The 12849-nt window shown below is 39.6% G+C and overlaps 1 protein-coding gene across 2 annotated transcripts in view; it reads right to left on the bottom strand.

Annotated features, from left to right (window-relative positions):
• Positions 1-312: 312 nt before the first annotated feature.
• Positions 313-12849, bottom strand: part of RS1 (retinoschisin 1) — a 43819-nt gene continuing 31282 nt past the window's right edge. For both annotated transcript variants that reach the window (XM_061629439.1, XM_061629440.1), the window contains exons 2-5: positions 6811-6916; positions 4592-4733; positions 2462-2657; positions 313-796 (exon numbers count right to left, since the gene is read on the bottom strand). In XM_061629439.1, the coding sequence (XP_061485423.1) occupies positions 599-796; positions 2462-2657; positions 4592-4733; positions 6811-6817 (543 nt within the window). In that variant the 5' untranslated portion in view covers positions 6818-6916 and the 3' untranslated portion in view covers positions 313-598. The remainder of the gene's footprint in view (positions 797-2461; positions 2658-4591; positions 4734-6810; positions 6917-12849) is intronic.

The raw sequence follows: 12849 nt of genomic DNA on the forward strand, positions 1-12849 counted from the left end.
TGGGGACAGGGGGGAAAGTTCCATTGCACAAGCGGAAATCCTTGCGCTGACAGAAAAAGTTAGTTGGCTACCATGCATGAATTTGATAAGAAAAACGTCCAGCAGGAAAAGAGAGAGAGAGCAGTTTCCTTTTGAGTAATGACAACAGCAACTGCAAACACATGTCAGTTACCCTTAATGTAAGGACTTGGGGTTAATCCATTTGATAAGACACAGCTTAAGTAAGGCCTACTATCATCAGCAAAACGTTATTAGATGCAATGAGAAAATTGTGTAAGGAAAGATTTTAATTTTTTATTTTGCTTTGGGTATTCTCTGCTTTCATGACAACTTGAGAAAAGTTAAATAAATGCCTTCCCCTGCCCCAAGCCCCCACAAACTGAAATGAGAGGTTTAACGCCGTATGGATCATAGATATCTGGACGTTAATTCCATCTCAGCTTGGGGTTCTTTGGTTTTATTTATTTAAACTTCCATGAAATCTACCAAAGTTGTGGAAGTTGCAAGTCACAGCAGAATTTGGTTGCATAATGCTTATAATTTGTACAGTAACTTGAGATCCTACCCAATGTACATGAAGAACCTACTCATTTTATTCCTATGTCTTACTAATGCCTCCCATCTCGTCCCTTGCAAAGCCATGTGGTGCACACTTATTCATGCACATGAGCAGCTCCATCCTGACAGCAATGCGCACATGCCAACCGAGTGGTATCAATGGTATGTAACGGGAGAGAATAGGTGAGCGCAGGAGGTTCTGCACTGAGGACGATCTGTCTGAATTCCCACAGAAAACCTACCGGAAACCAAATGAGAAAAGGGGGTGGTTAAAAAAGAGAATTCATCTTATACAAGACTGTGACAGGATCTAGTTCTTAACCTTCCTTTAATTATGGATTCAGTAAGTTGGAAACAAATTTAGTAACTTTTTTTTTTTTACTAAGTTGCCAAGCTGCGCTGCTGGTGGTTTCTGTCACTAGAAGCAAATTACCTGCAATTACATGGTGCATATTGCTAAATTCTGTTCAGGGAGATAAACCAACCTCTCTATAGCTAAATTATGTTTATACAATAGGAAGCTTGCTGGGGCATGTAGTCTCAACCCAGTATGTAGTATGGCTAGTCAACTATATAAAGAACCCACTAGTATCAATGAGGAATAAATGTCATAAATTGGTTGCCACTTCGTTAGTGTAAAAATGTTTCTGGTAAGGCAAAAATTAACTATGTATGAGGTGGTAACGACATGGCAGAATATGGTATTCAGTGTAGACCTTTGAATCTCAGAGTGCAGATATCAATAATGGATTGTATAAAAATGTATCCACTTAAACATGTCATACTCATTATGACAGGGGTCACCAACCTTTTTGGACCAAGGGGCACATTTTTAATTTTGAGTGTACTAGTCACAAAAGGGCTGTCATGGCATAATACAACATGCCATGGGAGCCATGGAATAATACAACATTAGAGAGAATATAGTTGTTGCTGTTACCCCTACCACCAGGCAACCTCAGGCTTACCATGGGAAGGGGACTATGTCCTGGACTTGATTGCAAAGATACAGCTGTTAAAGGCACAAGAACCCTGATTTCTCCAATGCCAGTTCTAATCTAAAGCCTAGGCTGCAATCCCATACCCACCTGCCTGGGAGTAAGCCCCATTAAACACAAAGAGACTTACTTCAAAAGAAGATCTGTATACTGTATGCAGTCTATGTAATGTGAAGGTTGGCTATTATAAGTAGCACTGCAAAAGCGTAACTCTTCGTTTCCCCCCCCCCGGCCGTTTGCACGGGAGAAAATAATTTATTTCCAGCACTGTAATGCTTTAAAACGTCCACTTCTTTCTACACTACATTTCATATTGCATGAAAATTGTAAACAATTGACACTACTTATCACCCACTAAATTACTTACCAACAGTTCTCAGGAACTTACAGCTCTCATCAGCTCTAGATGTAGGCAATTAATTGCATGTAACAAATGGTCTCTCTGGATGGAAACACACATTTCCACACCCATCAAAAATAACATGTACCCAGTTCAATGGGGATCTTCCTAGATGAGCATTGTGATGTGGCTAGGTATGCGCATGCAGAAGCACATCTGGATCAGCAATGGCTTCACTTACAATATTTATGTATTTATTTTATTTAACATATTATTTATATAATCCTGCAGTGGGGCTTCCATGGCAACTTACAAAAACAAAATCAGAAGGCTGCTTTCATTTATGTACATCCCTTGTTCAATCAGGGCTTATGGTTTTAACAAAATTACAGAGTGCAATCCTCCTAACCATGCCTATGCAGAAGTAAGTCCTATTGAATTCAGTGAGGCTCACTCGCAGGTAAGTGGGTTTAAGACCACACCCTTCAACTCAGATTTGATTGTCATGTACTGAAACTGATTCAATGAATACTAAAATTTATTTTTATTCGAATTTCATACTGACCCTGTTGTTTCCTGTCTGGTCCTTGTAATAGACCCAGTTCAGGTTCTCATCAGTCCTGTACTGCACACTGTATTTTGTCATCCATTCATCTGCATCACATCGTCCTTGTGTGATTATCCCTGAAATCACTTTGATTTCCTTCAGGTCAATCTGCAGCCACTGGTTAGTGTCTTGGTATTTGGAGAGCCAAGCACATCTGTAAGTGTTATGGGGGAAAGGCATAGAAGGTCATGTCTCATAAAAAACAATTCTGTGAGACAAGCTTGCTGGGGCAGGAGGGTATGCAAGTGCAGCTGACCCTAGAATGCTCACTTGTTTGGGCCAATGTGACATGGCAGACATTCACTCAGACATTTGCTGTGTTGTGGATGTGTCCCTTAGCTCCATATTTTGCAACTAAATGTTTGATTTATGTATAATATCCTTGGTGGGTCAATGTCAGGTTTATTTGTTAGAAACCATTGGTCATCACAAAAATGCAAACATTATAAAACATTACATTTCAGCACAGGCGGTCCCCAGCACACAGGGCCCCATCTTGTACAATGAAATTCTGTCTGATCCTTTGATAAGGCAAACATAGAAACCTATTGTGTAATCTATTTATCCCCATCCGTCAACAAATTACAGACTGTCTCCCTATTATTCAAAACGGAAACTCTTTGGCAAATGCCTTTGAGAAATCTGTCCCTAGGTGGATTATACAGGGAGCAATACAGAACATAAGTAATTATATTTTCCACCTCTTCCCTGGTCTCAAATTTATAGGTATTCTGGCATATCTCCCATCCAAATATGTTGTAAGCATAGTCTGAAATCACAAGGCTGTAAATGCTTTCCCCAATGCATCAACAGATACATTTAAAGAAGTAATCATCTGGAAAACCATAATCAGATTTCAGGGAAAAATAAAATGGTGAGGATTTAATTGTTGGGAAAGTACATCCAGCTTACAGATGGTCCCACTCTACCTTTATTTTTAATACACTGTTTTGCAGTTACAGCGTTAGATGGAATTAAGGGTACCTCCAGACTGTCACTATTCAAGCACATGCCCCTGTGCATGGTTGCACGGTTGCCAATTTGCTACTGGGCCAGGTTCAAGGTTCTGGTATTAATTCACAAAGCTCTAAACAACTTTGGTTAAAAGGACCTTAAGGCCTGTCTGATTCCTTATGTTCCACCTCAATCACTGAGATCTTCTGATGGGGCACTTCTGGTGGTTTCTCACACCCCTGAATGTCAGCCACATTTTACTAGGGACTGACCTGTGGAACTCCCTACCAGTAGAGGCTCAGCAGAATCATCCCTGTCCACTTTCAGATGTCTGTTCAAAACTTTGTTTTTCAGATGGGCCTTTAAACTAGGAATTTCTTTTTCCCAACCAGCTTTTACTGATCCTTTGACACTTTTCCTGATGCTTTTATCAAAGTTATTGTAATTTTGTATGTGTATTATCTCCTTGCAGTATTTTTTATCAAAAGTGTGGTCTAGAAATATTTAAATAAATACAGATAAATACTGAGGAATTTAAGATTGCACAACTAGAGCACTCTGGTACTCCTAGTGTAACAAATCCACTTTAAACACTTCATAAAGAAACATTTTACAATTAGGAAAGTGACGTGGAAAGCTTTGAAATGTGTGGAATGAAGGAACAATTAATGGGATGGCATAGAGTATATCCCATATACACATCCTGCAAGCAAATCATGATGAGTGCATGGTAAATGCTTGTTGTCATTCAACCTCCCTGCAAACAAATAATGATCAATGCTCAGTAAAGACTGGATATAATCTAACCTCATATAAGCTTTGTGCAAGCAAGTCAGATGAATAGGCCATCTGGAGGAGCCTTATGAAAGAGTCTTAGGGTCCGCCAACAGGAATAATAGCTCAGTGAGACCAGGGGAGTGGGGAGAGACAGACTGAGGAACAGCAACCAGAAGGAAGTGCATCAGTACAACAGCAAAGAGCGAGTGAGCCAGAGGGATACAAACAGAGTAGAGGCAGTTAAGTAGGGTTATTTAATATAAAAAGAGGATGGGAAAGGTAGTTTTATATAGCATCTGGCTGGCCCTTTACTGGTAGCAAAGACCTCCTGAAATACTAAGATGAGATGCAGCTTACCCAAAGCCTTTTCCGTTAAGCCGGGCCTTGCTTGCAAGCCATGAAGTGTACCATCCAGTATACTGCTCTGGATTCGAACAGCTTATCTGGTCTGAAGTAACAGCTCCTGATTCAAAACCAAGTGGCTTATGACAGGGACATTCTGTAAGCAAAAGACAACAATTTTTAAAAGGACAGAGTCTAGAGGCATCCATAAAGCTCAGTCATCTGTCTCAGGGACGGTGAAGTTCTGGCCCTCCAAATGTTGTTGCACATCAACTTCCATAATCCCTGACCAGAGGCCATGGAGACTGGGGTTGAAGGGAGTCCAACAGTATCTGAAGGGCCACAGGTTCCCTATCCCTCGTCTATCTCATCAAAATTATCTAAGTCTTCTTTGTAAGGGGTGCTATACCAATTTTGTTTCACTCTGAGGCTTACACATTCAGGAAGGTCAGCAGCTTTGTTTCCTTCTTTCGGAGGGGTTTCTAGGTTTTTGTTCAGTATGTTTGTGGTGGAAGAAGGAAGCATGTGAGGAAAAGAGAAATACAAAGGGAAAAATGTTTAAAAACATTGTGTAGCAGATCAATGTAGTTATGCTACTTTATGCAGTTAGGTTTGAGCGTTGAGCAATTTACAACATGGAGGACAGTCTCTGGGTTATACATATCTAAACATGTGAACATCCAAAGTCCATTGATAGCATTCCTTTCAAATTCCCAATAACTATGAAGATACAATTCATGTGTCATCCTACACATATGCAGGGGTAGCCAACATGGTGCTCTCCAGGTGTTGTTGCACTACAGTTCCCATCAGCCCTAGCCAGCATGGTTAATGATAAGGGATGATGGTAGCTGCAGTCTGACAACTTCTGCAGAGTATCACCAACTACTTCCCTTTGGTTCTTAATTTCACACTCTAATACTGTGCTTTCCTTTCTCATATAAAGAATGGTGCTTATACCCTTTAACCAACCTTGAAGATCTTATTGAAAGGCTACACACAATTGTGGGAGACTATTGTCAGAGTTGTGGCTGTGCCGTGCCAACACAGGGTTGTCATTTGTGTGAACTGCCACCTCCATTTGGATACTGTCTATGTAAACCCTGTGCTGAGGGCATGTTTTGTAGTCACCAAGTTTATGGAAATCACAGTGACCATATGTGTAGAAGAAGTCTTATGACTAGTAAAAATGGGCTGAAGAGCCTCCAATGTGGCAGGCTGCAATGTTTCAAAGAAATAAGAGTTTTATTTTTAGTAACACTAATCTCTAGATAACACATATCATAGGATACTTAACTGGTAACCTTCCGTTTTAGAAAACTGTCATAGAGAAAGGAATTACCAAGCAGATGGCTGGAGACTGTCAGACCAAATTGGTGAAATTATTTAGTGCTGTTACCATTGACCTTAGAAGCATATATGTCTGCTGTATATTAGAATGGCGTTCCCCCCTAGTTAAGCTTGTACTACCATACATCTTTTCTCCACAATATGGCCCTCCTGGCATTTGAAAGTGAAACTTTTTCTCAGCTAATACTACTATTGAGTTTTGGTTATCCTGATCGTGGGCAAAAATTACATGGTTGCATGACAAAAAACTGCAGATATTGGAATCAAATTCTTATTAGATTTAGTCACCAAAAAAAATCCCATGATCCTTAAAGGGCCTAACACATTGCATTAAATGAGTAACATACATCTTTATCTGCAGCTTTCCCCCCTTTAATGCTGTGTGGAGGGCACAGTTTTTATCAGGACCACGGTACATGGAAAAAGGTTTAATCCTTCCCTGATCCCGATCCTAATGGAAATCCGTTCACAAGCAATAATTTAAGTTTAGTAAAAAGGCGCTCCCCCCCAGGCCTAATTGTCATATGCGGGGTTGACCACAGCTAGGGAGGGAAAGGTTAAACCTTCCTCCAGATGTTAATGGACTACAGCTCTCACCAATAATGATGATTGGCCAAGCTGTCTGAAGCTGATGTGAGCTGGAATCCAACAACATCTGGAGGTCCACAGGTTCCCCAGCCCTCGGTGATTTCCCCTCAACTTTGGGATTCTGTTCCCCTAGATGTGCCAAAGCCCAAGTCCCATCCTGAAACAGGATGTTTATTTTTAAAATTAAAACTGGCTTTGGATGGCAAGGATGGAAGCCTTATTCACAGTTAGGTGACTAAATAGTTACAGCCTCTGGATGGGTTGTCCAATAAGCCCAAATTAATAAAAGTCCTTACCTGGCATGCACTCCAGACTGTTTGTCCCAGTGGACCATACCAAGTTGGGACTTCCCTGACAATCACATTTGCAGGCTTTACTGTGCCAGTGTTCCAGTTTGTCATCCTAATAGAAAACATAAGAACATAAGAATAGCTTGCCATTCTGCTAGCCAATGGCTCATCTAGTCCAGCATCCTGTTCTCACAGTGGCCAGCCAATACAGAAGAAGCCATACATACAGCAAACTGGTGTAAGTCTGTTTTTCTGAATCCTTACCTTTTGCACTGGGCTACACACTGAGTCCATATTACCACCATTGTGATAAGGTGGTAACACATTTCACACAAATAAATGACAGCTCAGCATGCAAGATAATGAATGTCATTGACTATTGTATATTGTATAAACAGGGATTAGAAAAAAATATGGTGTGAAGTTGTAGCCACAAAGTCTGCATTTATTCACATTCTTAAATGGAGGGTAGCAGAGGATTGCAGATTTCATTGGATTAGGCTCTACTAAATATTATACAGGTTTCAGGTTACGCCTAGGGTTGCTGGGTCAAAGAAACGCACAATAGCTGATCTTGCAGTTTTGAAAATATAACATCTAGCAATTACCCAGATATGTCTCCAGTCTTAGGGCGCAATTCAGCTTGCATTTACTCTGGGCTGAGGGGAGTTGGATGCAGTGGATCTCCAGCTGAGCTGGCTGGATCCCGGCTATGCTGGGCTACACCAGTGTAAGTCCCTCAGCCCAGCTGGCTGAGCTGGGCCAGCCTGGCTACACCTAGACCAGCATATGTGAAGCTGGTGGAAGCTGGCAGAAGGCCTGAAAAAGGGGCGTGTCAGGGAGGGGCCAAGGTGAGGGGACTTAGGCCACATGAAGGGGCTGGTGAAGTTATAGAACACATTTTTGCTAGGACATAATATTAGAAAAGAGTTATTTTTGACCTGAAGATAATTTTTACAGTCAAATTAAGGGGGTGGCTATGGGCAGCCCGGCTGATCCTAGTATAGTCAATTTGTATGTGGCATACCTGGAACAGATAGCCATTCTGAATTCTGGAAGTAATCCTTTTTTCAATCAGATTTCTTATACATAGATGACATACATATTGTTACTTATTCAGATTTTCTTGTTGAGGATTTTTTTCATATGGGTCAGTTCAATAGATCCTAATATTAAATTTAATACTGATAAGGATCTTAAAGAAATTGTGTTTCTGGATGTTATAACATACAAACATTATGGTCAGACTGCGGTTAGAAATTATGTAAAACCTACAGATAAAAATTCAATTTTGCATTATAATAGTCATCTTGCTCATCTGAGAAAAAGTTGTGTTATGCACAGTTTTTAAGATTGAAAAGGAATTGTAATTATATTCAACAGAGAGATAGATATGCTAAAAAACTAAAACAAGGATTTCCTCATGGCGTCATCAAAAACACTATGCATAATATGTATGCCTAATAAGTCACAAGGCCATTGAAGAAGACTCTTTGTCGAAACGCGTTTGGCTGCACTTTGTTTTTGTGTCTCATCCTGCATAAGCATTGATTTATTACATCTGCAGAATTTTATGGCTGTATTCTATTTTTTGTATTTCACCTAATAGGGGCATTGATTCAATATCACATGCAGAATTCTAGTAGTGATTTTATGTTGATTTAACAATATATGTGTATTAAATGTTTATATTGTTATGAGCATGGGGGTTGGAATGGATTATTCCTGTGGGTCCCCTTTCCAGCCTCTGATTTGGAATCCTATGCCTTAGAATGAGCAACTCACTCTGCTGGTCAGATGAGTCTCTCCTTTGTTAATCAAATAGAGTGGCCGGGTAAGATCAGTTGCCCAGCAACGCTGAATGGGCCAGGAAGACCCTTATGTCATTGAAACTCTTCCGGAGAGGATCCCCACACACTCCTGGCAGCTAGCAGAAGTTGTGCTTGTAGTTTTTTAGTTGTGTCTAGAGAATGTTTGGAGACTGAAGGCAGGCAGAGAGACTGGCTCTCTGCACCATGGCATTTGGGGTGCCTCCTGCAACCCAGATGGAAAAGCTGGATATTGGACTGTTGATGCCTTGAGCCCCCTCTATCTTGAGCTCAGGTTGGAATGTGTGTAAATAAATAAACCATATTTCATAAAGACACCGCAGTTTCCGCTGACCTTCTTCTCAAAGGAAACCAAACCCTGGATGAGCACAGGGACCCCTGAGATCTCACCGCTTGGAGATTGGGGGAGGTGCGCAACAATATTTTAATTTGTGTTTTATATGTGCACTTAACTCCTCTTTGAGCATTGTGGTTTTTTTTGTTAAGGTAGACTTTAACTTTCCAGTCCTTAAAGTGGACAGATACCATAAAAATGATTTATTAAAAGATAAAGGAAAGATCACCAATAACAAGATATTTTGGTCTACAGAATACAACAAAATGTCATGTGAAATAAAATGTGTTATACCTAGACAGTGGCATTTAATACAAGACATTCCTGGATGTCAGGATCCATCAACTATAGGCTTTAGGAGAACATCTAATATTAAAGATAAGGTAGTACATTCCAATTTAAGTAATTACAGGATTAAATCTTTGTTTCAAATTTGGTAAATGTTCATGTTGTCCTCAAGCAATACAAACAATGAATTTTATTCATCTACATGACGGGAGCAAATTAATAATAAATAATTTTACCAATTGTCAATCCTGTAAGTAGTTTATATTATATTATGTCCATGCTAACCTATATACATAGGACAAACACAGAGACCTTTAAGAATTCATATGAATGAACATAAGAGCAAGATTCACACATGTACTATGGAAGCTCCATTCATGGCACATTTTGTTAAATATAAACATTCTCCAGAAGAATTATGTTTTTTTTGCTATATGTGTTGTTATGAAGGACAGGATCCACCTTTGGTATTATACAAATGTGAAGCTTTTTGGATATTTACTTTAAATTTAGTTAGTCCTCATGGCTTGAATGATAGGTATGATTTGTCTTCGTATTTATAACAACTATTTCCAATTAAGAATCATATTCCTTTAAAAGATTCTACAGTTGTATGGTTGCAACAAGCCTTTTTCTTGGGGGAGCGTTTGAAAGATATTCTTGCCTAAAATTCTTTGTTGGGCAAGTTTTTTGTTGATATTAGTTGTTACAACTTTGTTGTAAGAATGTTTCAGTAATGTAGTAACTTTTATTTACAGCCAGAAACCATCTATTGGAAGCAGCCTTGTGCATTAATTGTTACAGGGATTTAACATTTGCAAAACAAATCATCATATGGAAACAGTTGTAAATATAAATTGTAAGAGGAATTCTACACTTGTAACAGAACTTCTAATCACTTCTGCCAAGGACAGTACATTTATAACAAGATCTGACGAAGACATTTAGTTGAAATGGATTTGTATCTACTTGTGTGCCATCATTCATGACTACTTTATAGACCTTATTTCTTTTGGACTTCATTGCACTGTGTATTTTTGTATTGTTATTACTGAGTTCAATACAGAACCTTTTGTATATTGTGGGTCTATTATTCTTATTGTATTACTAAGACAGTAACTGTACCTTGAGGCATCATAACAAAGAGTGTTAGAGAATGCACAACAGGGCAAACAACTTGCCCTTGTAGAACCCATCTCTCTCATTTAATCACAGCAGGAATGAAAGGAAAGCATATGCATGATATTGCATTGCAGTACAGAGACATGCACTTTGCAGACAGCAGCTTAGCTATTGGACCATGGGGGAAAGGGCCGAACACACTTTGCAAACTACTTGTGAAAGCAAGCATTTTAAATTTCTATGGCATCAGAAAAGCAAACATGCTATTAAGAGGCCGAACAAGAGTGGGAGGTGGGGGGATCAGAATGATATAATCTTTTGGCTGTTACAAGCATATGAATAAGGAAATTGTTGAAATGTCCTTAAATAAGATGCAATCCAGGGTCAAGATCCACAAGGAAAATTGAAGCAAATTAGTTCAGACACTTTTCAAAAAGCTGTTGCACCACCCAATCCCCAAAGTGGGTGTTCTTCAGGGTTAGCTTTGGAAGGCAAACTGAGAAAAATGTGCATGTGTATAGAGGTAGGCATGTCACTCTGGATCATGGTCAAAGTTGATGCAAGATCCATTTGGTGCAGCGACTCTGTCAATTTACACAGTGCTGATCTACTGACATTGCAGAAATATGTATTGTTTAAAGCAAGTTCACAATATTGTTTCTTTGGCAGGAAGATGCATTCTGGTACTACACAAACATTGATGGGATTTGTTATTATGTATTTACCAGAAATCATTCAAGGACTGAACAAAGTGAAAACATAAATATCAATATTACGCTCTCTTCCGAGAGCTCTGGAAAAGTCAGCACAGGACTGGATAAAGCTCCAAAGTATTTGGATAGTGCACAAAGAAGCTTAAAGGACCTACCTCTGCAGGTGACAATGCCAACATGGCTGTATAGGAGAGATAATGCAGCATGAGGAAGAAATGACAAAAGTTAAAAGCACAGCAATAATTTGTGAGGCACTGAAAATAAATGGGGAAAAGTACAAGAATGAATCCTATGGTCCCTCATTGAACACGAAGTATTGCATTGTGATGGATGTCAAACTGCGGACATAAGCAAACATGGAGAGCAAAATGTATTGTGCATAAATTGGTTCTTATGAATTAGCCAGGGCACAAGAAGGTGCATCCAAAGTCTCCTAGCATTCAAATCTGGACAAGGTTTTCTTTCTTTACCCAAACTATGAGCAGCTGCCTTAAATCAACCTTTGCCAACCCAGTGACATTCAGAAGTTTTGGACTACAACTCCCATCAGCCCAAGCCAGCGATGAGAGTTGTAATCTAAAACATCTGGAAGACACTGGGTTAGCAAAATCTGCCTTAAATCAACAATTCCTTGTAGACAGTAGGACTCTGATACACACATGGGAAGGGGCTTCCCTGTTCTTATCAATGCATTGCTTATCTCCATCTATACAAAGGGATGGCAACATAGAGTTGTTCATTACTGAAGTGAACGGGAAATCCTGCTTCCAGGCAAGCTCTGTGTATGCAGTCAAAGGACATATGGAACTCTAGCCAGGGGTAACAAACAAACAAAATAATCCTATGGCACCTTAAAGATTAACAAATTGATTGAGTTTTTGTAGGATACAGCCCACTGCTGCAAATGCATAAGGTAGTTTAAAATGTTGCACAAGGTGATTTAAAGTGGAATGAAAAGATCAAGAAAATTCAAAAGGCAACACAGTAGAAGATCCATATAGCCAGAGGGTACAGATGTATGTCTTGCAGCTAGTGATTACTCACTGGCAATATATTTACATATTGTAAATATGAAATATTGTAGGGAAACCTACAGCAAGATGGTTCAGGTATCCAGTAGATCTGGATGGCACATCTGTCTGTCTTTCAGCCTTCTCTGTCAACTCAGAACTTAATTATATTTTCTTCTACCACAGGGGTGGACAGGAGATAGATCTGAATCTATTGGTATCTCTGTGTGATTTGCAGTAAATCAGCATGGATTTCTGAGTCCCAGGAATGATAAAACAACTCTTCCCACTCCCAATTAACCAGGAGAGGGTTTGTGTGTGGAAAGACTGAGCTCTGTTCAGTACTGAAACCAATCCCAAATGTCTGGGTGCAGAACTCTTTAATTCTGTATCTTTTGCACCAGGCTCTGATTCTGCTTGGTGAATTGATTCTTGGCCTTCTAATAAAAAAACAAAGCAGATCCCATAAGCCTAATGTCTGCCCACCCCAGTCTACTACATATTTCCCCTCCATTCCTTTTGTACCAATTTTATTTATTTCATGCCCCCAGTTAGTTCTTAGTTTCTGAATTATGAAAGGCCTTATCATAATAACTGATCCCCAGTTGCTTGACCCAAAGAGAGGTTGGGTAATACAACGTCCCAGTCTAACAGAAAGTAGATTCAGATTTCAGGCAACCAGCAATTCCACAGTGACCACTATGTTTTAGTTATAGGGCTGTCTAGATGGCCTGAAGATGTACAACAAA

Source organism: Rhineura floridana, chromosome 5, assembly GCF_030035675.1.
Source record: "Rhineura floridana isolate rRhiFlo1 chromosome 5, rRhiFlo1.hap2, whole genome shotgun sequence".
In the NCBI taxonomy this organism is placed as follows: domain Eukaryota; kingdom Metazoa; phylum Chordata; class Lepidosauria; order Squamata; family Rhineuridae; genus Rhineura; species Rhineura floridana.